General features: G+C 37.9%; 1 protein-coding gene across 4 annotated transcripts in view; it reads right to left on the bottom strand.

Annotated features, from left to right (window-relative positions):
• Positions 1–24539, bottom strand: part of ENKUR (enkurin, TRPC channel interacting protein) — a 49511-nt gene that overhangs the window by 24868 nt on the left and 104 nt on the right. For 2 of the 4 annotated variants that reach the window (XR_009500221.1, XM_059910749.1), the window contains exons 1-4: positions 23887–24048; positions 16190–16335; positions 10619–10842; positions 319–465 (exon numbers count right to left, since the gene is read on the bottom strand). Coding sequence is in view for 3 of the 4 variants with exons in the window: in XM_059910749.1 (XP_059766732.1) it covers positions 319–465; positions 10619–10842; positions 16190–16335; positions 23887–23963 (594 nt within the window). In the remaining variant the exon portion in view is untranslated. Of the gene's footprint in view, positions 1–318; positions 466–10618; positions 10843–16189; positions 16336–23886; positions 24049–24331; positions 24450–24539 lie in introns of those variants that run through there. The other 2 variants (XM_059910759.1, XM_059910768.1) reach the window with 2 other exon arrangements.

Here is a 24539-nt window from a genome sequence, read left to right as displayed (position 1 = left end):
GGGAATGAAAATCAAAATGCTTTTTTACTTTATTTATTCACGTTCATTGAAGGAGAAGCTTAGCTTGCTTATGACACTACTTCAGGAAGAAACAGAAGCTCACCTAGTTGGAAACAAATTATTATTCAACAATCCCTATATCACAACTTTTTGCTCTCCCCAAAGAGCCAGCTTTGTTTCATGCAGTTGTCACTATAAGCAAAAGAGAGTGTTCTGATTTCAAAATCAAAGTGCTGGCCATAATAATCACTGATGGTGGACCTTTCTTTCACAGATGTTTTAAAGAGTTACACATGAATGTAAACTACAGACGCTTACCTGCAGAACTGCCTCCCTTTCTTCATCAGATAGCCTTTTCATAGCTGCTTCCCTGAGGTTTTCCTGGATATAGTTATCATATTCTTCCTGGGCTTTCTTCACTTCTTCATTTCGCTTACGTATATATTCAGGCGTGACACCATAACCCTTGTAAGGATTTTTCAGGAAAAAAAAAATCAACATCCTGAAAGTAATCTTATATATGCGTACATACCAACCAATGATTAGGAGCAAAAGAAATGTTACAGACTTAAAGCCTTTGCTCAAAACACTGCAAGTTAACAAAAGTCGGTGATTTTTTTTTTTTTTTTTTTCCTGTTCGGAACTAGTTGATTCTGGTCATTTAAAACCAGCTGTGCTGTTATCATGGCTGTTTGTTTTCCCTCTTTTGAATGTTCCCAGTGCCTGTTCTTGGCTGATGACTTGGCCCTTACTTTAACCCGAAGAACTGGATTTTCTTTATATCTTTTAGGTGCTTCAGATTTTACCTTGAAATATCTCAAGTATCTTAAGGTCTCTTGTGCATGATCTCGTAAAAAAAAAAAAAAAAAAAGGAAGATAAATGCTTCCAATGCATTGTAAGAACAAACTCTTAAAGATGCTAGGCACATCTGCTTTAAGAAAAAATTGACTTGGGCCCCTAAGGTTGTTTTTGGAACTACAAAATACAATTTTAGGCTCCTGGGCTGCTTACAAGGACTGACAGTGAAGCAATCAGCTATGATTCTTTCAAGTTAGTGAATGTGTCGATACCACTGTGTAGAGAAACAGAACTACTCCCTGTTCATTCTTCAAAGAATTATTTCAGGATGTACTTGGTGCTAGCTACACTAGTGAATAAGAAAGGCAAAGTTTCTGTCCTCGTGGAATGTGCATTCTATACTGAGAGAAACTCACCAAAAATAAAGTATAAAATAATATATATAAGTGCTCCACAGTAAAATACAGTAAGAAGAAACAAAGTCATGAGAACTATTTGAGATAAATAAACATGTCAGGGAAGACCAGACGGCAGACAGCAGAAGCAAGAAGAACTACAATCCTGCAGCTTGTGGAACAAAAACCACATTCACAGAAAGACAGACAAGATGAAAAGGCAGAGAGCTATGTACCAGATGAAGGAACAAGATAAAACCCCAGAAAAACAACTAAATGAAGTGGAGATAGGCAACCTTCCAGAAAAAGAATTCAGAATAATGATAGTGAAGATGATCCAGGACCTCGGAAAAAAGAATGGAGGCAAAGATCAAGAAGATGCAAGAAATGTTTAACAAAGACCTAGAAGAATTAAAGAACAAACCTAGAAGAATTAAAGAACAAACAAACAGAGATGAACAATACAATAACTGAAATGAAAAATACACTAGAAGGAATCAATAGCAGAATAACTGAGGCAGAAGAACGGATAAGTGAGCTGTAAGACAGAATGGTGGAATTCACTGCCATGGAACAGAATAAAGAAAAAAGAATGAAAAGAAATGAAGACAGCCTAAGAGACCTCTGGGACAACATTAAATGCAACAACATTCGCATTATAGGGGTCCCAGAAGGAGAAGAGAGACAGAAAGGACCTGAGAAAATATTTGAAGATATTATAGTCGAAAACTTCCCTAACATGGGAAAGGAAATAGCCGCCCAAGTCTAGGAAGTGCAGAGAGTCCCAGGCAGGATAAACCCAAGCAGAAACACGCCGAGACACATAGTAATCAAATTGGCAAAAATTAAAGACAAAGGAAAATTATTGAAAGCAGCACGGGAAAAATGACAAATAACATACAAAGGAACTCCCATCAGGTTAACAGCTGATTTCTCAGCAGAAACTCTATAAGCCAGAAGGGAGTGGCATGATATATTTAAAGTGATGAAAGGGAAGAACCTACAACCAAGATTAGTCTACCCGGCAAGGATCTCATTCAGATTCGATGGAGAAATCAAAAGCTTTACAGACAAGCAAAAGGTAACAGAATTCAGCACCACCAAACCAGCTCTACAACAAATGCTAAAGGAACTTCTCTAAGTGGGAAACACAAGAGAAGAAAAGAACCTACAAAAACAAATGCATCACAGTTAAGAAAATGGTAATAGGAACATACATATCGATAATGACCTTAAACATGAATGGATTAAATGCTCCACCCAAAAGACACAGGCTTGCTGAAGGGATACAAAAACAAGACCCATATATATGCTGTCTACAAGAGACCCACTTCAGACCTAGGGACACATAAAGACTGAAAATGAGGGGATGGAAAAAGATATTACATGCAAATGTAAATCAAAAGAAAGCTGGAGTAGCAATACTCATATCAGATAAAATAGACTTTAAAATAAAGAATGTTACAAGACACAAGGAAGGACACTAAATAATGATCAAGGGATCATTCCAAGAAAAAGATATAACAATTATAAATATATATGCACCCAACATAGGAGCACCTCAACACATAAGGCAACCTTCAACAGCTATAAAAGAGGAAATCGACAGAACACAATAATAGTGGGAGACTTTAACACCTCACTTACACCAATGGACAGATCATCCAAAGAGAAAATTAATAAGGAAACATAAGCTTTAAATGACACAATAGACCAGATAGACTTAATTGATATTTATAGGACATTCCATCCAAAAACAGCAGACTACACTTTCTTCTCAAGTGCACATGGAACATTCTCCAGGATAGATCACATCTTGGGTCACAAATCAAGCCTCAGTAAATTTAAGAAAACTGAAATCATATCAAGCATCTTTTCTGACCACAACGCTATGAGATTAGAAATCAATTACAGGGAAAAAAACGTAAAAAACACAAACACATGGAGGCTGAACAATACATTACTAAATAACCAAGAAATCAAAGAGGAAATCAAAAAATACCTAGAAACAAATGACAATAAAAACATGACAATCCAAAACCTATGGGATGCAGCAAAAGCAGTTCTAAGAGGGAAGTTTACAGCAATACAAGCCTACCTCAAGAAACAAGAAAAATCTCAAATAAACAATCTAACCTTACACTTAAAGGAACTAGAGAAAGAAGAACAAACAAAACCCAAAGTTAGTAGAAGGAAAGAAATCATAAAGATCAGAGCAGAAATAAATGAAACTGAAACAAAGAAAACGATAGCAAAGATCAATAAAACTAAAAGCTGGTTCTTTGAGAAGATAAACAAAATTGATAAACCACTGGCCAGACTCATCATGAAAAAGAGGGGGAGGACTCAAATAAATAAAATTAGAAATGAAAAAGGAGAAGTTACAACAGACACCGCAGAAATACAAAGCATCCTAAGAGACTACTACAAGCAACTCTATGCCAATAAAATGCACAACCTGGAAGAAATGGACAAACTCTTAGAAAGGTATAACCTTCCAAGACTGAACCAGGAAGAAATAGAAAATATGAATGGACCAATCACAAGTGATGAAATTGAAACTGTGATTAAAAATCTTCCAACAAACAAAAATCCAGGACCAGATGGCTTCACAGGTGAATTCTATCAAATATTTAGAGAAGAGCTAACACCCATGCTTCTCAAACTCTTCCAAAAAATTGCAGGGGAAGGAACTCTCCCAAACTCATTCTATGAGGCTACCATCACCCTGATACCAAAACCAGACAAAGATACTACACAAAAAGAAAATTACAGACCAATATCACTGATGAATATAGATGCAAAAATCCTCAACAAACTACTAGCAAACAAAATCCAACAACACAGGGGCTTCCCTGGTGGCGCAGTGGTTGAGAATCTGCCTGCCAATGCAGGGGACATGCGTTCGAGCCCTGGTCTGGGAAGATCCCACATGCCGCGGAGCAGCTGGGCCCATGAGCCACAATTACTGAGCCTGTGCATCTGGAGCCTGTGCTCCGCAACAAGAGAGGCCGCGATAGTGAGAGGCCTGCGCACCGTGATGAAGAGTGGCCCCTGCTTGCCACAACTAGAGAAAGCCCTCGCACAGAAATGAAGACCCAACACAGCCATAAATAAATAAATAAACAAATACTTAAAAAAAAAAAAATCCAACAACACATTAAAAGGATCATACACCATGATCAAGTGGGGTTTATCCAGGCCTGCAAAGATTCTTCAATATATGCAAATCAATCAATGTGATACACCATATTAACAAATTGAAGAATAAAAACCATATGATCATCTCAATAGATGCAGAAAAAGCTTTTGACAAATTCAACACCCATTTATGATAAAATCTCTCCAGAAAGTGGGCATAGAGGGAACCTACCTCAACATAATAAAGGCCATATAAGACAAACCCACAGCAAATATCATTCTCAATGGTGAAAAACTGAAAGCATTTCCTCTAAGATCAGGAATAAGACAAGGATGTCCACTCTTGCCACTATTATTCAACACAGTTTTGGTATTACTAGCCACAGCAATCAGAGAAGAAAAAGAAATAAAAGGAATACAAATTGGAAAAGAAGAAGTAAAACTGTCACTGTTTGCAGATGTTATGACACTATATATAGGGAATCCAAAAGATGCCACCAGAAAACTACTAGAGCTAATCAACGAATTTGGTAAAGTTGTAAATAATTACATAATTAATGCACAGAAATCTCTTGCATTACTATACACTAATGATGAAAAATCTGAAAGAGAAATTAAGGAAACACTCTCATTTACCACTGCAACAAAAAGAATAAAAACCTAGGAATAAACCTAACTAGGGAGACAAAAGACCTGTGTGCAGAAAACTATAAGACACTGATGAAAGAAATTAAAGATGATACAAACAGATGGAGAGATATACCATGTTCTTGGATTGGAAGAATCAATATTGTGAAAATGACTATACCACCCAAAGCAATCTACAGATTCAATGCAATCCCTATCAAATTACCAATGGCATTTTTTATGGAACTAGAACAAAAAATCTTAAAATTTGTATGGAGACACAAAAGACCCCGAATAGCCAAAGCAGTCTTGAGGGAAAAAAACGGAGCTGGAGGAATCAGACTCCTTGACTTCAGACTATACTACAAAGCTACAGTAATCAAGACAATATGGTACTGGCACAAAAACAGAAATATAGATCAATGGAACAGGATAGAAAGCTCAGAGATAAACCCACGCACATATGGTCACCTTATCTTTGATAAAAGGCAAGAATATACAGTGGAGAAAAGACAGCCTCTTCAATAAGTAGTGCTGGGAAAACTGGACAGCTACATGTAAAAGAATGAAATTAGAACACTCCCTAACACCATACACAAAAATAAACTCAAAATGGATTAGAGACCTAAATGTAAGACTGGACACTATAAAACTCTTAGACGAAAACATAGGAAGAACACTCTTTGACATAAATCACAGCAAGATCTTTTTTGATCCACCTCCTAGAGTAATGGAAATAAAAACAAAAATACACAAATGGGACCTAATGAAACTTAAAAACTTTTGCACAGCAAAGGAAACTATAAACAAGACGAAAAGACAACCCTCAGAATGGGAGAAAATATTTGCAAACGAATCAATGGACAAAGGATTTATCTCCAAAACACATAAACAGCTCGTGCAGCTCAATATTTTTTTTATAATAACTTTTTTTAATAATAATTTTTTTTTAATTTTAGGAATTTTTTTTAAATTAATTAATTAATTAATTTTTGGCAGTGTTGGGTCTTCGTTTCTGTGCGAGGGCTTTCTCTAGTTGCGGCAAGCGGGGGCCACTCTTCATCGCGGTGCGCGGGCCTCTCACTATCGCGGCCTCTCTTGTTGGGAGCACAGGCTCCAGACACGCAGGCTCAGTAGTTGTGGCTCACGGGCCTAGTTGCTCCGCGGCATGTGGGATCTTCCCAGACCAGGGCTCGAACCCGTGTCCCCTGCATTGGCAGGCAGATTCTCAACCACTGCACCACCAGGGAAGCCATCGTGTAGCTCAATATTAAAGAAACAAACAACCCAATCAAAAAATGGGCAGAAGACCTAAATAGACATTTCTCCAAAGAAGACATACACATGGCCAAGAAGCACATGAAAAACTGCTCAACATCATTAATTATTAGAGAAATGCATAACAAAACTACAATGAGGTATCACCTCACACCAGTTAGAATGGGCGTCATCAGAAAATCTGCAAACAACAAATGCTGGAGAGGGTGTGGAGAAAAGGGAACCCTCTTGCACTGTTGGTGGGAATGTAAATTGATCCAGCCACTATGGAGAACAGTATGGAGGTTCCTTGAAAAACTAAAAATAGAATTACCATATGACCCAGCAATCCCACTACTGGGCATATACCCAGAGAAAACCATAATTCAAAAGGAGCAATGCACCCCAATGTTCATTGCAGCACTATTTACAATAGCCAGGACATGGAAGCAACCTAAATGCCCATCGACAGATGAATGGATAAAGAAGATGTGGTACATATATGCAATGGAATATTACTCAGCCATAAAAAGGAACGATATTGGGTCATTTGTAGAGATGTGGATGGATCTAGAGACTGTCATACAGAGTGAAGTAAGTCAGAAAGAGAAAAACAAATATCGTATATTAACGCATATGGGTGGAACCTAGTAAAATGGTACAGATGAACCACTTTGCAGGGCAGAAATAGAGACGCAGATGTAGAGAACAAACGTATGGATACCAAGGGGGGAAAGTGGCAGGGCGGGGGAGTGGTGGTGGTAGGATGAATTGGGAGATTGGGATTGACATGTATACACTAATATGTATAAAATGGATAACTAGTAAGAACCTGATATATAAAAAAATAAATAAAATTAAATTAAAAAAAAAAAGATGTCAGGGAAGACCTCTCTGAGGAAGTAGCTGTTGCGAGATATGAGTCATTAAAACTATTCACAAATATTCTGGTTCTTCTCCTTCTAGGCACTTGGTATGACAATATTTTCCTGCTCCCCTTCAAGTAAGATGCAGCCATGTGACCTGAATTTCCCCGTGTGAGTGGAAGTCATGTCCTTTTTGGGAGAAGCCTCATGAACTAATGGCTGACTTGCCGTGTTCTGTTTCTCTCTGGTATGGTGATGGGTGATGTTTTCGGTTGCCTGAGTCCTGGAATGAGGACGAGAAGCAGAGCTCCCGACAGTCCTCAATGCACAGGTCGCACGAGCAAGCAATATGACTTAGTTGCTTTTAGTTACTGAAATTTGGGGGTTGTTAACCACAGCACAACCTAACCTAATCCTGACAACAAGGGATAGAAATCCTAGCTACAAATGTGTTCTGGGAAGTTGCAAAGCACTATACAAACAGACTCTAAGAGCTCAGTATTCTGGTAAGTTAGTTTCATGGTAACCAGTTCAATCCATTTCACAAAACACTGAGGGCAACACCTCATTTCAGCTTAGTATAACCACTGAGGTTCATAATGATGATTGTGTCATCACAAGTGATTATATTATACTTAGCATACTCTGTTTAGGAAAAAGAACTACCTCACAAATGGGTAAAAGCTGCAGTGATCTGAAATATTCCCATGTGCTGGATCATTGAGGGCTAATGCATACTATTAATATTAATAATTGCATATATTATAATATCCACTCTTTACTGAACTTCTAGTAGGTACCAGGTATTGTGTCAAGTGCTTAATACATTTTATATCATTTAATCCTCACCATGCTGTGATAAATCTAATAACTTGTTAAAAATCACAGAGTTAAGTAAGTGGCAGATTTAGAATTTGAAATGCTTGTCTTCCTATTATTGCTATGTAACTCAGGCATACATCTATGTTTCAGTTTGCTTACACAAATTATTCTCATGGCACAAATGGGCATGTAATACTTTATATGGAACTAAAACATGAGGTTCATTCGCTTTTAAAAAATGGCCTTGCCTTTAAAAGGACTTACTATCTCACTTACCAACAATAGACTATAAAGCTTAACTCAGATAAGTAGAAAGTAAGTTGAGTTAGTTCTTTGTAAGCCCTGACTGGTTAGCCATCGAGAGTACACTAGGAGCAGAGGATGTGCGTGGCTTCATAGACAAGCACAGGTAGACTAACCTTGTATTTTTCTGTCTCTGTGATGGAGACTCTCAATTTCCTGTTCAAGGCAGAAAATGTATTGAAATGGACAGCTTAGGTGGAAGGCAGCCAGTGTGGCGGTTTGTGGCATGACCATCAAAGGAGAAGGGTTTTTACATGATGGTGGAGAAATGATGGATTGGAAATGGCTTTAAAAAGCCAGGAGAGGGGCTTCCCTGGTGGCGCAGTGGTTGAGAATCCGCCTGCCAATGCAGGGGACACGGGTTCGAGCCCTGGTCTGGGAAGATCCCACACGCCGCGGAGCGACTAGGCCCGTGAGCCACAATTACTGAGCCTGCGCGTCTGGAGCCTGTGCTCCGCAACAAGAGAGGCCGCGATAGTGAGAGGCCCGCGCACCGTGATGAAGAGTGGCCCCCACTTGCCACAACTAGAGAAAGCCCTCGCACAGAAACGAAGACCGAACACAGCCATAAATAAATAAATAAATAAATAAATAAATAAATAAATAAATTTAAAAAAAAAAAAAAAAAAAAAAAAGCCAGGAGAGGGGCTTCCCTGATGGCGCAGTGGTTAGGAATCCGCCTGCCAATGCCGGGGACAGGGGTTCGAGCCGTGGTCTAGGAGGATCCCACATGCTGTGGAGCGGCTGGGCCCGTGCGCCATAGCTGCTGGGCCTGTGCTCTGGAGCCTGCGTGCCACAGCTACTGGGCCCGTGCACCCTGGAGCCCGTGCTCCACGACCGGAGGGGGCGCAACAATGAGAAGCCCGTGCACCGCAACTGAGAGTGGACCCCACTCGCCGCAACTAGAGAAAGCCGTGCACAGCAACAAAGAACCAAAGCAGCCAAAAATAAATAAATAAAATTAAAAAAAATAAAAAAAATAAAAAGATCCAGGAGAATGAAATTTCTGCTTTTCCACACCCTATGGGACAAGGACCCTGAAGAGCCTCCAGGGGCCATAGAAGGAAGACATATCCAGAGAAACTTGAAATCTTTGTAAGCATGAGCTGCCAACTCCTAGATTCCTACTAAGGTCTTCCAAAGGTGTCTCAGCCAACTGAGTGACAAGGGTTTCTCAGGGAATAAGTAGTGTTCTCTGACAACAGCCTTGACGTTCCTGTTTTGATGGTGAACAGTCATTGGATTCACCATGGTAGATCACTGGATGACCTCAGTACAAGCCCCTCTTACATCAATGTTACAATTTCCTCTTTTTCTCTTCTTTTCTTCCTTCTTTCCTTCCTTTCTTTTTTGCCACAAGTTATTATTATGCATTATTATTCTTTAGGATTTTGTACTCATATTATACTATGTGTGTTTCCAGCACTTTTATGCTCTATAAGTATGCAAAGTAAAATAGGTCTTATATAAGGTATTTTTCATAAGCTTTTTAAATTTTAAAGTTCTACACTTAAACTGCTAAACCCAAGCTTCTATAATTTTCAACAATGAAATTATATGCCTATCTGATAAGCACCTTTTCAGATAGAAATGAAGGTCCTGAAAAGACTAAATATTGTACAGCACTTTCAAGGTCTGCTTTACTCCAAACCAAACACAAATGAGTATATTCAAACTGAAACAGTACTGTGAATTATTTACAGTACACTGATAGGATGGATGGTTCTAAAGTTGTTTTCCTCTTCATTTCTCTCATTCTGTTAACAAGATAATGTAAACTAATGACTAAATCTTAGGATCTTCTGAAAGGTTATTCCTTCTAGATTTATAGTAACAACTGTGCTTCTAGTGACAATTCCACCTCACCGAAAATGAGTACCTTTTAGAGAATGTTTCTTATAAATGTGAAATATATTAATAATTGAAATTATGAAAAACAATTACAGTTTTCCTCTACTGAACTATATGTTGTTGTTCATTCCAAATTCTCTGTAATTTCATCACACTAGATTTGGACCAAACACAGACTTCAGAGGAGTGAGAACTGGCAATCTAGATAATTTATCCAGTGAGAGCACTATTTTTTTAACTGAAGTACAGTTGATTTACAATATTATGTTAGTTTTAGGTGTACAACGCAGTGGTTCAAAATTTTTATAGATATAAACTCCATTTAAAGTTATTATAAAATGTTAGCTATATTTCCCTTGTATCTTATTTATTTTATCCATAGTAATCTGTACCTCTTAATCCCCTACCCCTTTCCAACCCCTTCCCCTTTTCCTCTCCTCACTGGTAACCATTAGTTTGTCAGTGAGGGCACTATTAGTGATAATACAGACAACCATTATGAATACCATATTTAAATTATCTGAATATCAGGTCTTATTAATATATCACAAGGCTACCTTTTTATTGATGTACTTTGGAACTAGTCCTGAAGTTTCAAGGTCATGCTTGTCTCCAGTTCTTTTGTCAACATAAATTGGTTTAGGTTTTTTAGCCACTCCCATAATGACATCGGCTGCATTTGTATTTATAAAATTTTTTTCACTCTGTATTCCCATGACTGGATGGTCCGTCCTCAATGGCACAGGAGGCTTTCTGGGCTCATTCCGTTCAAACTTTTTTTCTGTTAAACATAACATTTCCTTGTTAATATTAAACGATAAATGTGGCTACTCAGTACTATTTATAGCATCCAGATATTTTACCACTAGTATATTAGAGTTTTATTAATAATATATTCAAATATTTAAGGTAAAAATCAGTAATCATAAATGCAAAAAATTAAATGTGACATAATCAATTAATACGTTGGAGAACAATATAAAAATCTAAGGGAAGAAAATAAACACCCCAAATCATATGCTAGCTAAAACATTTTTATTAGCTATTATAAAAATATTTTCTTATAAAGATTTCAATAACAAATGTTCAGTATGCCCATTGAAAAAAGTCCAAAGAAACATTAACACTTTTTTCTGAGTACCTTCAATATTATGAATAATTCCCTCTTCAGAGGAAAGTTACTGTAAAATCGCCAAGTAAATAAATCAAACTTGATGTATCTGATGTATCCAAGAATCTGTGGATGTTTTTCACTAAAACGATTACTATTTTAAGGTATAAAAATCATGTAATAGCAATGTACCTAACATGCAGCTTAAGAAATGATAAATGACCAACACTGCTGAGGTTTCCTATTCACTCCTCCCTGATTACAGCTCACCTCCTAAAATAACTGCTCTCCAAAGTGACTTATCTCTCTCTACCACATTCTCTTCGTTAGCAGCAGATGAAACTGGCCATTTTTACACAGTCTGTTTGACTTGACCATTCCAACTTATCTATTTTGATACAGCCACATCAAAGTGGTTTGTCAAAATGCTAAAATGTAAAATAATTACACTTTATTTCCAAGAACCGAAGGCAACAACTATCTTGACAAAACCTTACTCAAAGGCTTCCCTGGTGGAGCAGTGGTTAAGAATCTGCCTGCCAATGCAGGGGACACGGGTTCCAGCCCTGGTCCGGGAAGATCCCACATGCCGCGGAGCAACTAAGCCCGTGAGCCACAACTACTGAGACTGTGCTCTAGAGCCTCTGAGCCACAACTACTGAGCCCACACGCCACAACGACTGAAGCCCGCGTGCCTAGAGCCCATGCTCCACAACAACAGAAGCCACCGCAATGAGAAGCCTGCACACCGCAATGAAGAGTAGCCCCCGCTCACCGCAACTAGAGAAAGCCCGCATGCAGCAACGAAGACCCAATGCAGCCAAAAATAAATAAATTAAATAAATTTAAAAAAACAACAAAAAACCCCACCTTACTCAAATCTTAACCCCATCACAATTACTACGGACTTTGACTTTATTCATTTCTGTACTGTTTGAACTTTTAAATCATTTTATATAACTTTTATTATCAGAAAAAATACTTATTATTAAAAGTTTATGAACTGGATTATCTCTTGTTATAGGCTGAATTGTGTCCCCCCCACCATATTCATACATTGAAGCCCTAAATGCCAGTACCTCAGGATGGGACTGTAGTTGGACATGCTTTTAAAGAGGGACTTAAGTTAAAATGAGGTCATTAGGGTGAACCCTAATCCAATATGACTGATGTCCTTGTAAAAGGAGGAAATTTGGACACAAACACACACAGAAGGAAGCCATGTGAAGACACAGGGAGAAGACAGTGATCTATAAGTCAAGGAGAGAGGTCTCAGAAGAAATGAACCCTGGAAACATCCTGATCTTGTTTTTTTGTTTGTCTGTTTTGTTTTGTTATTGGTTTTTTTTTGTTTTTTTTTTTGGCCATTCCACGTGGCATGTGGGATCTTAGTTCCCCAACCAGGGATCGAACCCATATTCCCTGCAGTGGAAGCCCAGGGACCACCAGGGAATTCCCACTGGACCACCAGGGAATTCCCAGTAACACCCTGATTTTGGACTCTAGCTCTCAGAATTGTCACAAAATAAATTTCTGTTTAAGCTACCCCATACTTGTTATGGTAGCAGCCCTAGCAAACCAATATACCCCTGATAATTCTACACCCCGCCCCGGAAACATTGTAAAGGAGGTTTTGAATGTTCACTTATTCATTAATTCATGCAATATATTTTTCTTGAGCAATTAGTATGTCCCCAGGTAATGCTCTAGGAACTGCGGATATAGGAGTGAACAGAAGAGACAAAGTCCCCTTTCTCATGGAGTTTACATTATAGTGGGGGATGAAAAAATGAAATATAATATGTAGACTATACTGTATATATTTGCTTGAACTATATGTAAAATTGTTTATTGTTTTTGACCTACAAAAATGGTTATCCTCTTCCTATTTAACATACTACTGAGATGTTGTGAGCATTGTCAGAAATTGAATTAGGGAGTTCTTCCAAAGCTCGGAGCAGAGAATAAGCCTGTTACAACCCAAATAGCTCCCTTCTACCAGATATACCCAAGTCAGGTTGGGTATATCAAGTAAGGTTGGCATAATCAGTTTGCCTAAAAAACCAGAGGCATCACATCTTATAGATGTTCACATGGGAAACATTTAGAAGCCAGATTTAATTATGAGTTGAAAGCGCATGCAAAGGACTCCCATAACCATAGCTTTAGAAATGCAATTAAGAGGCAAAACTGAATTCTCAGAAAATGAGGAAACAGTTTAGAAAGACTGATAATTCATTCTTAGTTGAATAAGTATATTATAAACCTTGGTTGTTTGTGGTTATGCACTGGATAGAGCCTAAAGCCCACCCCATCTTACCCTTATATCTATCAATATCTAAACATCATATTTTTTCATCCGAGGAGTAGGGGTTGGCAATGTGGGGTGGCTCGGAAAATGGGGCGAGGATGTCTCTTTACAAATTATTCGGTGGTAGTGTTAATAAGTCTGAAAACCAAATGACTGGGTTTCTTTTTAGGCTATAATAAAACGGCAATATCAACATGGTCTCGTAGTCATGCAGATGTTCTACTACTTAAATTTAGAGAAATCTTCTTGCACCGGTTAGGTATTTTTCAGTGTGTCTAGCAAATTATTGTGTTCAGAATGGCAGAATATTCACCAAGAGACTGGCAGTAGCTTTGGCCTATGTTACCTTTAACTTTGTGTCACTGGACGGGGCCTTTAAAGCTCTTGCAATGCCCTGAATTTCTTTATTCCTAAGGCCAATGAAATTTTGTGTTTGTTTTGCCTTATAATGTTTATAAGAGAAGAGACAGACTTCTTCCCTTTCTCCTTATTTGAAACTTAGGATTTATATAGTTAGGTTATGTAATATGCTTAACCTTGGAGAGGATTCGTGAGGACCCAAGTAATATCATTGGTTCTAAGGCACTTAAAGTATTAAATTCCATTTTAAGACTTTCCAGTGTTCTCAAATGCTTGTGGGTCACAAAATATCAAGACTCCACTTAAGGGAGCTACAAGAGAGGCTTCTGGAGACATGAATTTCATCATGAATGTTGTATTTTCAGACTTGCTTCTTCCACCTTTCCCAATAATGTCCTCATCCTCTGTCACGGCATGAGGGTTATGAGAGAGGATTGTGGGACACATAATATTGCCATAGGGAGAAATAGTTTCATTTTTGTCAAAAGGCACACCCTAGTTGGGCTTGAGATATTGCATTATTTCCTTGATGCCAGAAGATGGGAAGAGGCTTTTTTTGGGCTGCTTCAGGTCTTCGTTGCTGTGCACGGGCTTTCTCTAGGTGCGGTGAGCGGGGGCTACTCTTCATTGCGGTGTGCGGGCTTCTCATTGCGGTGGCTTCTCTTGTTGCTGAGCACGGGCTCTAGGCGTGTGGGCTTCAGTAGCTGTGGCACGCGGGCTCAGTAGTTGTGGCTCGCGGGCTCTAGAGCGCAGGCTCAGTAGTTGTGGTGCACAGGCTTAGTTGCTCCGTGGCATGTGGGATCTTCCCCGACCAGGGCTCAAACCTGTGTCCCTGCATTGGCAGGCAGATTCTTAACCACTGCGCCACCAGGGAAGTCACCGAGGCTAACTTTTTAAAATAGATAGACTCATTGCCCTCTTCTCTTTATTATCTGAAAACATCAGGGAAGACATACCCAAGATGGGAAGAAGTTGCTTCCATGAATACCATAACAATTCCTTTTTCATCCACTCTCCACTTTCCTGATGGCCTTTTCCCCTGATATCCATATTCTCTATGACCACAATTGACTACATAATTTGTGAGGCCCAGTACAAAATGAAAATGTGGGGCTTCTTGGTAAAAAATTATTAGGCATTTCAAGATGGCAAAAGCAGAGCATTAAACCAAGTGTGGGATCCTTGAAGCACGGGGCCCTTTGTGACTGTACAGGTAGCAAGCCCAAGAAACTGGCTCTCATTCATGAAGGCTCCTCCATTACATCTAACTCTTTCAGTGTCCTAATGGTCTTAGAGATCGGAGAGAGTTAAAGCCCATACTCAAGGCTAAAGTGAGCCTGACAGTTGCTTCGACAACTGATAGTAACGGTTGTAGTTTTCATCTCTTGGAGAAAAGACTAGACAGGGTTTAGATGCTGAGCTATCTTGCCCATTGAGGTTTAGAACTCTTCTTATGATCCTTGTTATTGAAGTCATATAGCTAGTTATGAAGATGGTGGGGCATGTGGTGCTGGAGGTGGGGTTTTACCAGATAGTCCAAGATGTAGTTCAAGATGCTTGCACCATCAAAGGAAAGTCTATTTGGGGGGCAACTTGGCATTCTCCACTCTCTTTTTCTACTACATTGTGGGTCTTTTTGAGAACATTTATTTAAAATATTTTTTCACTGAAGTATAGTTGATGCATAATATTGATATTATATAAGTTACAGGGGTACAATATAGTGATTTTAAAGGTTATACTCCATTTATAGTTATTATAAAATATTGGCTATATCCCCTATGTTGTACAATATATCCTTGTATCTTATTTTATACATAATATTGTACCTCTTAACCCCCTACTTCTGTTTTGCTCCCTCCCTCTTCCCTCTCACAACTGATAACCACTGGTTTGTTCTATCTGTGAGTCTGCTTCTTTTCTGTTATATTCACAAGTTTGTTGTATTTTTTAGATTCCACACATACGTGATGTCATACATTTCCCTGTCTGACTTCTTTCACTTAGCATAATACCCTCCAAGTCCACCCACGTTGCTGCAAATGGCAATATTTCATTCTTCGTTATGGTTGAGTAGTATTCCATTGTATACATATACCACATCTTTATCTATTAATCTGCTGATGGGCACTTAGGTTGCTTCCATGTCTTGGCAACTGTAAATAATGCTGCTATGAACACTGGGGTGCATCTACTATGTTCTTGCCTTCTGCTTTCTCCTAGTCTCTCAAATTCTGTTAATATGAGGTAAAGTTGCTATCACTGTAAACATTTAATATTCACACACAAAATAATTTTAAATTATCTGCTAATACTTTTAATATTAAAAAGAGTGATAAAACCTACTGGGCGGTAGAGTTTTTTCCTTTGAATGTTTCTTCAGGAAATCCTTTGGAGAAGGTACTTCAAGTTTTGCTGGTCCCATAGTTTTCACTGCAGTTTTAAATTTTTGCTCGTCATCTTTTACAGCTGCCTTAAAAACTGATACATACCTAAAATTAAAAAAAAAAGTTGTAGCATTTATATTTCTAGTAAAAATTATTTGAAGTTTAAAAAAAGATATACATTTCTAATTTATATAAATCTATATTCATTTGGAGATAGCCATAAAGCATAATTATCTGAATTATCTGAGCCCTGTCCATCAGCCTTAGGCAATCTAGATGGAACCTTTGCCCTAAGAAAAATGTGCCAGGATAAAGATGGTCATAGTAGTTCCTTACTATGCTTTGAATATGTGTAGCATCTATAGTGATGTCACCTCTCCCATTCCTGATATTGGTAATTTATGTCTTCTCTTTTGTTTTTTTGCTGATAAGTCTAGCTAAGGGCTTATTAATTTTATTGATTTCTTAAAAAACCAGCTTTTCATTGATTTTCTTTAATGTTCACATGTTTTCCATTTCAATGATTTCTGCACTGATCTTTACTATTTCTCCTTATTTGGAGTTTAATTTGCTTTTCTTTTTCAATTTTTTTTTTTTTTTTTTTTAGTTTCTTAAGGTACAAGTTTATATATTTGACTTTAAACCTTTATACTTATCTAACAGAAGCTATAAAATTAAAAAATACCTTTTTAATTCCCTTCTGATATCTTCTTTGGCTTAGGAGTTTGTTTAGATGTGTTTTGCTTAATCTCCAAATATTTGGGGATTTTCTAGATACCTCTTTGATTTCTAATTAATTTCTATTGTGGTTAAAGAATATAATTGTAAAATTTCAATCCTTTAAGATTTTCTGACACTTGTTTTATGGCACAAAGCATAGTCTATCTTGGTAAATGTTCTACATACACTGGAAAAGAAAGTGCACACTGCTGCTGTTGGCTGTAGTGTTCTATAAATGACAATTAGGTCAAACTGGTTAGAAGTATTTTCAAGTGTTCTAATAATCACTGAAAGAGAGATGTTGAAATCTCTGACTATAATTGTGGATTTGTCTATTTCTTCTTTTAGTTCTATCGGGTTTTGCTTCATGTATTTTGAAGCTCTATTAGTAGGTGCATAGCATTTAGAATACCTTCCTGAAATACTAATCACTTCAATATTATGAAATAATACTCTATATCCCCTTTAAAATTCTGTACTCTAAAAATCTACTCTGTCTGATATTAATATAACCAGTCCACATTCCTTTGATTTATGGTAACAGTATTTTTCCATTCTTTGACTTTTTACTTACTTGTGTCTTTATTTTTAAGGGGATTTTCTTAAGGAAAGCACAGAATTTTTATCCTTTCAAAGGGTTTCATTTCTTTGTTGTATTTAGAACATTCACATTTAATGTGATTTTTAAAATATGTTTGTGTTTAATAAACTTTCCATCTTGCTATTTCTTTTCTACATACCCCATTGCTGGTTCTTCCTTATTTTATTCTGCCTTATTTTTTGTTTTTGTTTTATTTTGTGGAAGTTCTAAGGTTTACAATATACATGTTTAACTGATCACAGCCTACCTTCAAGTATTATTATGTCACTTCACATAGGACATAAGAACTTTACAAGGGCTTCCCTGGTGGCATAGTGGTTGAGAATCTGCCTGCTAATGCAGGGGACACGGGTTCAAGCCCTGGTCTGGGAAGATCCCACATGCTGCGGAGCAACTAGGCCCGTGAGCCACAACTACTAAGCCTGCGCGTCTGGAGCCTGTGCTCCGCAACAAGAAAGGCCACGATAGTGAGAGGCCCACGCACCACGATGAAGAGTGGCCCCCACTTGCCGCAACTAGAGAAAGCCCTCGCACAGAAATGAACACCCAACACAGCCAAAAATAAATAAAATAAATAAATTTTAAAAACAACAATGACAAAAAAACGCAAATGAGTTTAAAAAAAAAAAAAGAACCTTACAAAAGAATACTTGCATTTACCCCCCCCACCTTTATCCTAATGTTCTATGTGTGTTATAAAACCTGTAATTCATTGTGATTACCTTCCCTTTAAAAAGCCAAAGAAATTAAAAAGAAATTCAGAAGTAAATTTACAAAGAAGAAACTTTAATATTTACCCATATATTTACCATTTTATGTGTTCTTTATTTCATTGTGTAAATCCAAATTTCCAACTCATACCCTTTTCTTATGCATTATGGACTTTTAAACTTCTGGCTTCCACTGTTTCTGATATTTGCTGACCTTCTTTCTTCCTCTGTATGTAATGTTTCTTTTTTCCTTGGCTGTTTTTAGGATTTTTCTCTTTATTACTGGTTTTAAGAAATTTTATGTTAATGGCCCTTGGTATGGTTTCCTCCCCCTCCTCTTGCTCCTCCTCCTTCTCCTTTTCCTGCTTGGGGTTCATTATGATTCTTGGATTTGTGGATTTAGAGATTTCATTAATTTTGTCAAAATTTCAACCATTATTCAAATATTTATTCTGTATCTCTCTACTCTCCTTCTGGGACTCTAATTACACTTGTGTTAGGTTGCTTGATGTTGTCCATAGCTCACTGATTCTGTTTTCCTTTTCAGTTTTTTTTTCCTCTCATTTTCATTTTGTATTGTTCTAGTATAACTATGTCTTCAAATTCAACAATATTTTCTTCTTCAGTGTCTTAGCTGCTGTTATTCCCATTAAGTATACTATTTTCGATTTAGACATGGTATTACTTATGTCTTCAAGTTAGATTTGGGGTTTTATTTACCCTTCTATTTCTCTCCATATCTTGCTCATGTTTTCCTCTGCCTTTTTGAACACATGGAGAATATTTAAAATAGTGGTTTTAATCTCCTTGTCTACTAATTCTCTCATTGATGTCATTTCTTTGTCTGTTTGTATTGACTGATTTTTCTCTTGGTTATACATTGTACTTCTGGGTCCAGGAGCTTTTAGTCTATTTCTGATTTGGCCCTACTACTGAGGCAATATATTTCTGAGGGCACTACTCAACCCCTTGCATCTTAGGAGGAGTTTCCACTCTGGTTGGTGGGAATATAAACTTTATCTGGCTCTGCTGCCTTCTGTTGGTTATTTCCCTGGCCTTGGTAGTTTCAACATACAAAAGTACTGTCAACCAAAGACTTCAGGGAAATTCTCCTGCATACTTCTATAGTTCTCTATATATGTAGTTCTTTCCTCTCTGGTACTCTTGTGCTGTGAACTCTACATGCCTTGTCCACCTCAAACTCTGAACTCTGTTTCTTTAACTCAGGGAAACTGCTGGATTTTGTTTTAATTTCTCTTTCCTGGACTTTTGTCTGGAGATTCTCTCCAGAGAGTATGTTGGGACAATTGTAGGGCTTGTTTCCCTTCTCTTAGGGGTGATTGCTCTGTGTTGCCTATTGTCCAGTGCCTGAAAAACCATTGTTTTACATATATTTTTCTGGTGTTTTAGTTGTTTAAGGTGAGAGGGTAAATTCCACTCTTGATTGGAAGCAGAAGTTCAGCTATACCACTTTTAATAATTTGTATTCTCATCTTACTATATAGGTAAGTTTGTGTGGAGAAACATTAAATTGTTTCTTGCTTTTAGAAGCCTTTCCTCAATCATGAACTAAATGGCTGGGAATTAATTATGGTCCAAACTGAATGAGCTCACTAGATACCATCAGGAAATAATGTTCAATCCAAATCTGTGCCTTGAAATTCCCATGGAAGTTGGAATTGGCAGATATGATCCCTTAATAAAATAACTTCCTCTGGAGTAAAAAGGAGTGCATATACTCTCACCTTTTTAAAATTTGCAATCTTGTGATTCATTACACTATTTTGTGTGAGTTGAAAGCTCACCATCTGTTATAGAAAACAAGATATTCTATTCTATATGAATAATAATTTTGTAATTTTTCCAAATTACAAAAATTCTTTTAAATGATGAAACTAATGTAATGGTATATGTCAATTATATCTCAACAACAACAAGAAGGAATAAAGATCTAGGTTCCCTCCATCTCCTCAATTCATTTTCCAGAAAAAATTATGTTTTCTATATCTCTATTTATGTATGAATTGTAACTTGATTTTTAAAACTTAATATAGGGGCTTCCCTGGTGGCGCAGTGGTTAAAAATCCGCTTGCCAATGCAGGGGACACGCATTCAAGCCCTGGTCCGGGAAGATCCCACATGCCACGGAGCAACTAAGCCCGTGTGCCACAACTACTAAGCCTGTGCTCTAGAGCCTGCGAGCCACAACTACTGAGCCCACGTGCCACAACTACTGAAGCCCGCGCGCCTAGAGCTTGTGCTCAGCAACAAGAGAAGCCACAGCAATGAGAAGCCCGCGCACCACAACGAAGCGTAGTCCCTGCCCACTACAACTAGAGAAAGCCCGTGCACAGCAACGAAGACCCAACACAGCCAAAAATAAATAAATAAAATAAATTTATTTTTTAAAAAACTTAATATATGTGATACCTTTCCATATTAGTACACATAAAGCTTACTTTCTTTTCTTTTTTTATTGCATGAAAGAGTCTTTAAATTCTATAGCACTTTACAATTTTCAAAAGTTTCACCCACATCATTTCATATAATCCCATAATAATCCTTTTTTCCCCCACCCCCTATATTACCCTTCCCCCCTTCCCTCTCCCCACTGGTAACCACTAGTTTGTTCTCTATTTCTGTGAGTCTGCTTCTTTTTTGTTTTATCCACTAATTTGTTATATTTTTTAGACTCCACATATAAGTGATATCATACAGTATTTGTCCTTCTCTGTCAGACTTATTACACTTAGTATAATGCCCTCCAAGTCCATGCATGTTGCTGCAAATGGCAAAATTTCATTCTTCTTTTTATGGCAGAGTAGTATTCCATTGTATATATATACCACATCTTCTTTATCCATCCATTTATTGATGGACACTTAGCTTGCTTCCATTATACTTTCTTTTCAATAGTTGCATTTTATTCCATTTTCTGTATAGTGTGGTTTTATTATAAAGATCCAGAGGGTGACTTTATTAGACAACTGGCCTTACTTTCTACTTTTTATTAGATGTGGGCTATAGATTAATTATTCTAAAACTAAAGTTATCTTCAATAGATGTATCATACTTGCACTTATTTTCTTGCCAATAGTCACCACATAGTCATATTAAATCTGTAGATACACAGTTCTAGAGTAGTTTATCTTAAAAAGCACACAGAGAAATACAGACCAAGAGTTGGTACAGTTTGAGATTTTTTTTATCCTAATGGGTTAGATGAACATCTGGTTAACTACTGTTTTTTGTTTGTTTTGTTTTAAATGTCAGGCCAATATTATTGCAGCACTAGTCAATTGTGTAGAATTTTGGGACCTAGACTGCTCATAGCTCATTGTTCAACTGGAAGAGGGTGCCCTTCATCCCACTTTGATTACATATATCCATTTTCTAAATTCTCATTTAGCATCTGCATCTCTCATTAGGGTTTTCAATAATATATGGTTTTATTGTTAACCAACATTTTAATGTTTATCTTTCAGTTCCCCAAGGAGCCTGTAACATCTGAGGTAAGGGAGATCACAGTGCTGTCAATTGTTGGTTTCCCCAAGGAATCCACCTCTTTGCGAAAGCTGGACGATCATCTTGCCAGTCTTGCAAAGAGCTGCATGGTTGTGCTGACAGTGTAGGCTAACTTCACCCTAATGCAATGAGTTCTTTGCCATCACATTTGGATGCTTTCTACTCCTTTCACCGTAGGTTAGTTTTTTCTCCTTACTCCTTCAGAGTAAACTAAGGAGTTTGTGCTGTCACTCCAACATTGCCCAAGGGCAATGTTATACACTAATAGGAGTTCAGTAAGTGCTTGCCAAATGAATAAAGATTTTTCCTATAAAATTTCTTGAAAAAGTCACCTAGATGCAGTAAAGCTTTTAAATTTACCAAAAAACAAAACACCTATTTAATAAACTATCTTAACATTCAAATACAGTATTCTATGGAAAATATAATCTGCCAGTGAGTTATACAAAGAAGCTTTATCTTGTACAATATACAGGAATTTTTGACCAAAAGTCCATTCAGCAATAGTTAATTTGAACACTTCTCATAAACTCTGCAACTGTACCATATCATACTTTGAATTCCTATTTCTAATTTCTACCAGATTTTGAGACGCTAATGAAAAACAAAATAGGTACTGGTTTGGTTAAAAACAGATACTCAGGCTTAAAAATGGAAGGATCTGCCCTCTTGTTGAAGATGTTATGCACCCCAAGTAATTACTAGTAAAGATAATTGATAATTAGATGTGAAAGACCTTAAAGATTATCTAGTTCATTTAGTTTGTTTTACAGATCAGAAAACAAATGAAAATGTATTCATGATCACAAAACCAATTAGCTGCAGAGCCTGTTTTTTTCTGTTTTTTTGTTTTTAGCCCAGTGCTCTTGCAATGCGGTTTTGATTGGATCAGGAAAAAGAGAAAGGTAAAAGCTGCAAAAATCCTAGGAGGAATGAGATTTTCTCTATCAGTTACCTTCTTTTCTCCCCATAGATTTAAGTAAGTGCTAAGTCCCAGGAGACTAACTGGGATGTTTACTGTGTGGTTACCTTTTCGAAATTTGGGGAATTAAAGGGGGTCCTAACACCTACATGAAAATCTTAACTCAGTTACATATTTTTGGGTCTCTATCAATCCACTCTTCCTTCCATCAACTATCAGATCAAGAAAAGACCTTAGAGGGACTTCCCTGGTGGCACAGTGGTTAAGAATCCACCTGCCAATGCAGGGGACACGGGTTCGAGCCCTGGTCCAGGAAGATTCCACATGCCGTGGAGCAACTAAGCCCGTGCGCCACCACTACTGAGTCTGCGCTCTAGAGCCCATGAGCCACAACTACTGAAGCCCGTGTGCTACAACTATTGAAGCCCACGCGCCTAGAGCCTGTGCTCCACAACAAGAGAAGCCACCGCAGTGAGAAGCCCGCACATGGCAACAAAGAGTAGCCCCCGCTCGCCGCAACTAGAGAAACCCTGCATGCAGTAATGAAGACCCAATGCAGCCAAAAATAATAAATAAATTTATTTTTAAAAAAAGAAAGAAAATGACAACTTAGTTAACAAAAAAAAAAAAGACCTTAGAAACGATCTCATCCATTTATTTTGTTTCACCAATCAAAAAACTGAGGCTCAGAAACAAACAGGAATTTATATTTGACAATACTCTTGGGGAAAAAAAGTAAGTATTATCCCTTTATAGAGGGAGCAGCAGTGTAGTCAGAAACAAAACAATGAACTCCTGAAACCAAGTTTCAAGCATCCTAACACAGGATAATAAAATTGTGATTTTCTCTTTTCAACAATAAGAAATTTCAGGCTATGGTGTATGCCACATCATACACGAACAATTAAATTACAAACACTCACACACGTATTAAAAGGAGGCTAACATAAGAAAACGGCCCTATCACAGCACCAGGCCGCCCTCTCTGTGAATTGTGAGATGCTAAATACTTATATTTTGCAAACTCTTCTTTAAGAAGTTGTCATCCAAGGCTACTTCACTGAGACAAAAATACATGTTATCTCGTTTTGAAAGTGATATGACGCTTATTTAATCCTGAAATGGAACAATAATTCCCCATTCTTGTTTCAAGTGGTAATCTTCGCTTACCCACATACCTAGGAGGCGGAGGAGGTTCCTTCCAGTCACTGGGTATGAGGTTATAAATGCTCTCAGAAGAGCACGTTGGATCCATGGCCACCAAATGAGTCCTTAAAACTACTCAGCTTTTTTCTCAATATACCAATATCTCCATCCCTTTCTTCATCGCTTCCCCTTTCCTCTCCTACTCTCTTGCCTTCTCAAGGAACTAAGCCTTCTCTCTTTCACACAATTCCCCTTTGACCTCTTCTTAGCTGTCCTCTCTTGGGAAGAAAATAAAATATCTCTTCTATTACTCTTGGGATCACTTAGCGTTGTTGACGGCGCGACTGCCCTGGAAACAGTTACTAGGCAACGGGGAAGTGGAAGGTGGCCCTGCAAACTACCTTTCCTCTCTTCCCTCTCTCTGCAGCTCCTTTTCTCTCAGAGAAGTTCAACCCGAAAACCACTGTTTATATGTACCTTTGGTAGTAAAGGGGTGAAGAGTGGCGTCCCCTTAAAAATGTTGCTCTTTCCTGTTTCTGTATATTTGGAGAAAAAGATAAACTCTACCAGAGACACGTGCAGCAGCGAAGCTGGCGTGCAGGCGTCGCACAATAACATTCTTGTGCGCAGGTGCCAACCCGGTGGGGGCGGGGCGAGCGGCTGAGGCCACGCTGACGCACGTCCG

Source organism: Balaenoptera ricei, chromosome 2 (assembly GCF_028023285.1).
Source record: "Balaenoptera ricei isolate mBalRic1 chromosome 2, mBalRic1.hap2, whole genome shotgun sequence".
Taxonomy (NCBI): domain Eukaryota; kingdom Metazoa; phylum Chordata; class Mammalia; order Artiodactyla; family Balaenopteridae; genus Balaenoptera; species Balaenoptera ricei.
The sequence above is the reverse complement of the archived record's forward strand: the minus strand, read 5'-3'. Positions and strand labels throughout refer to the sequence as shown.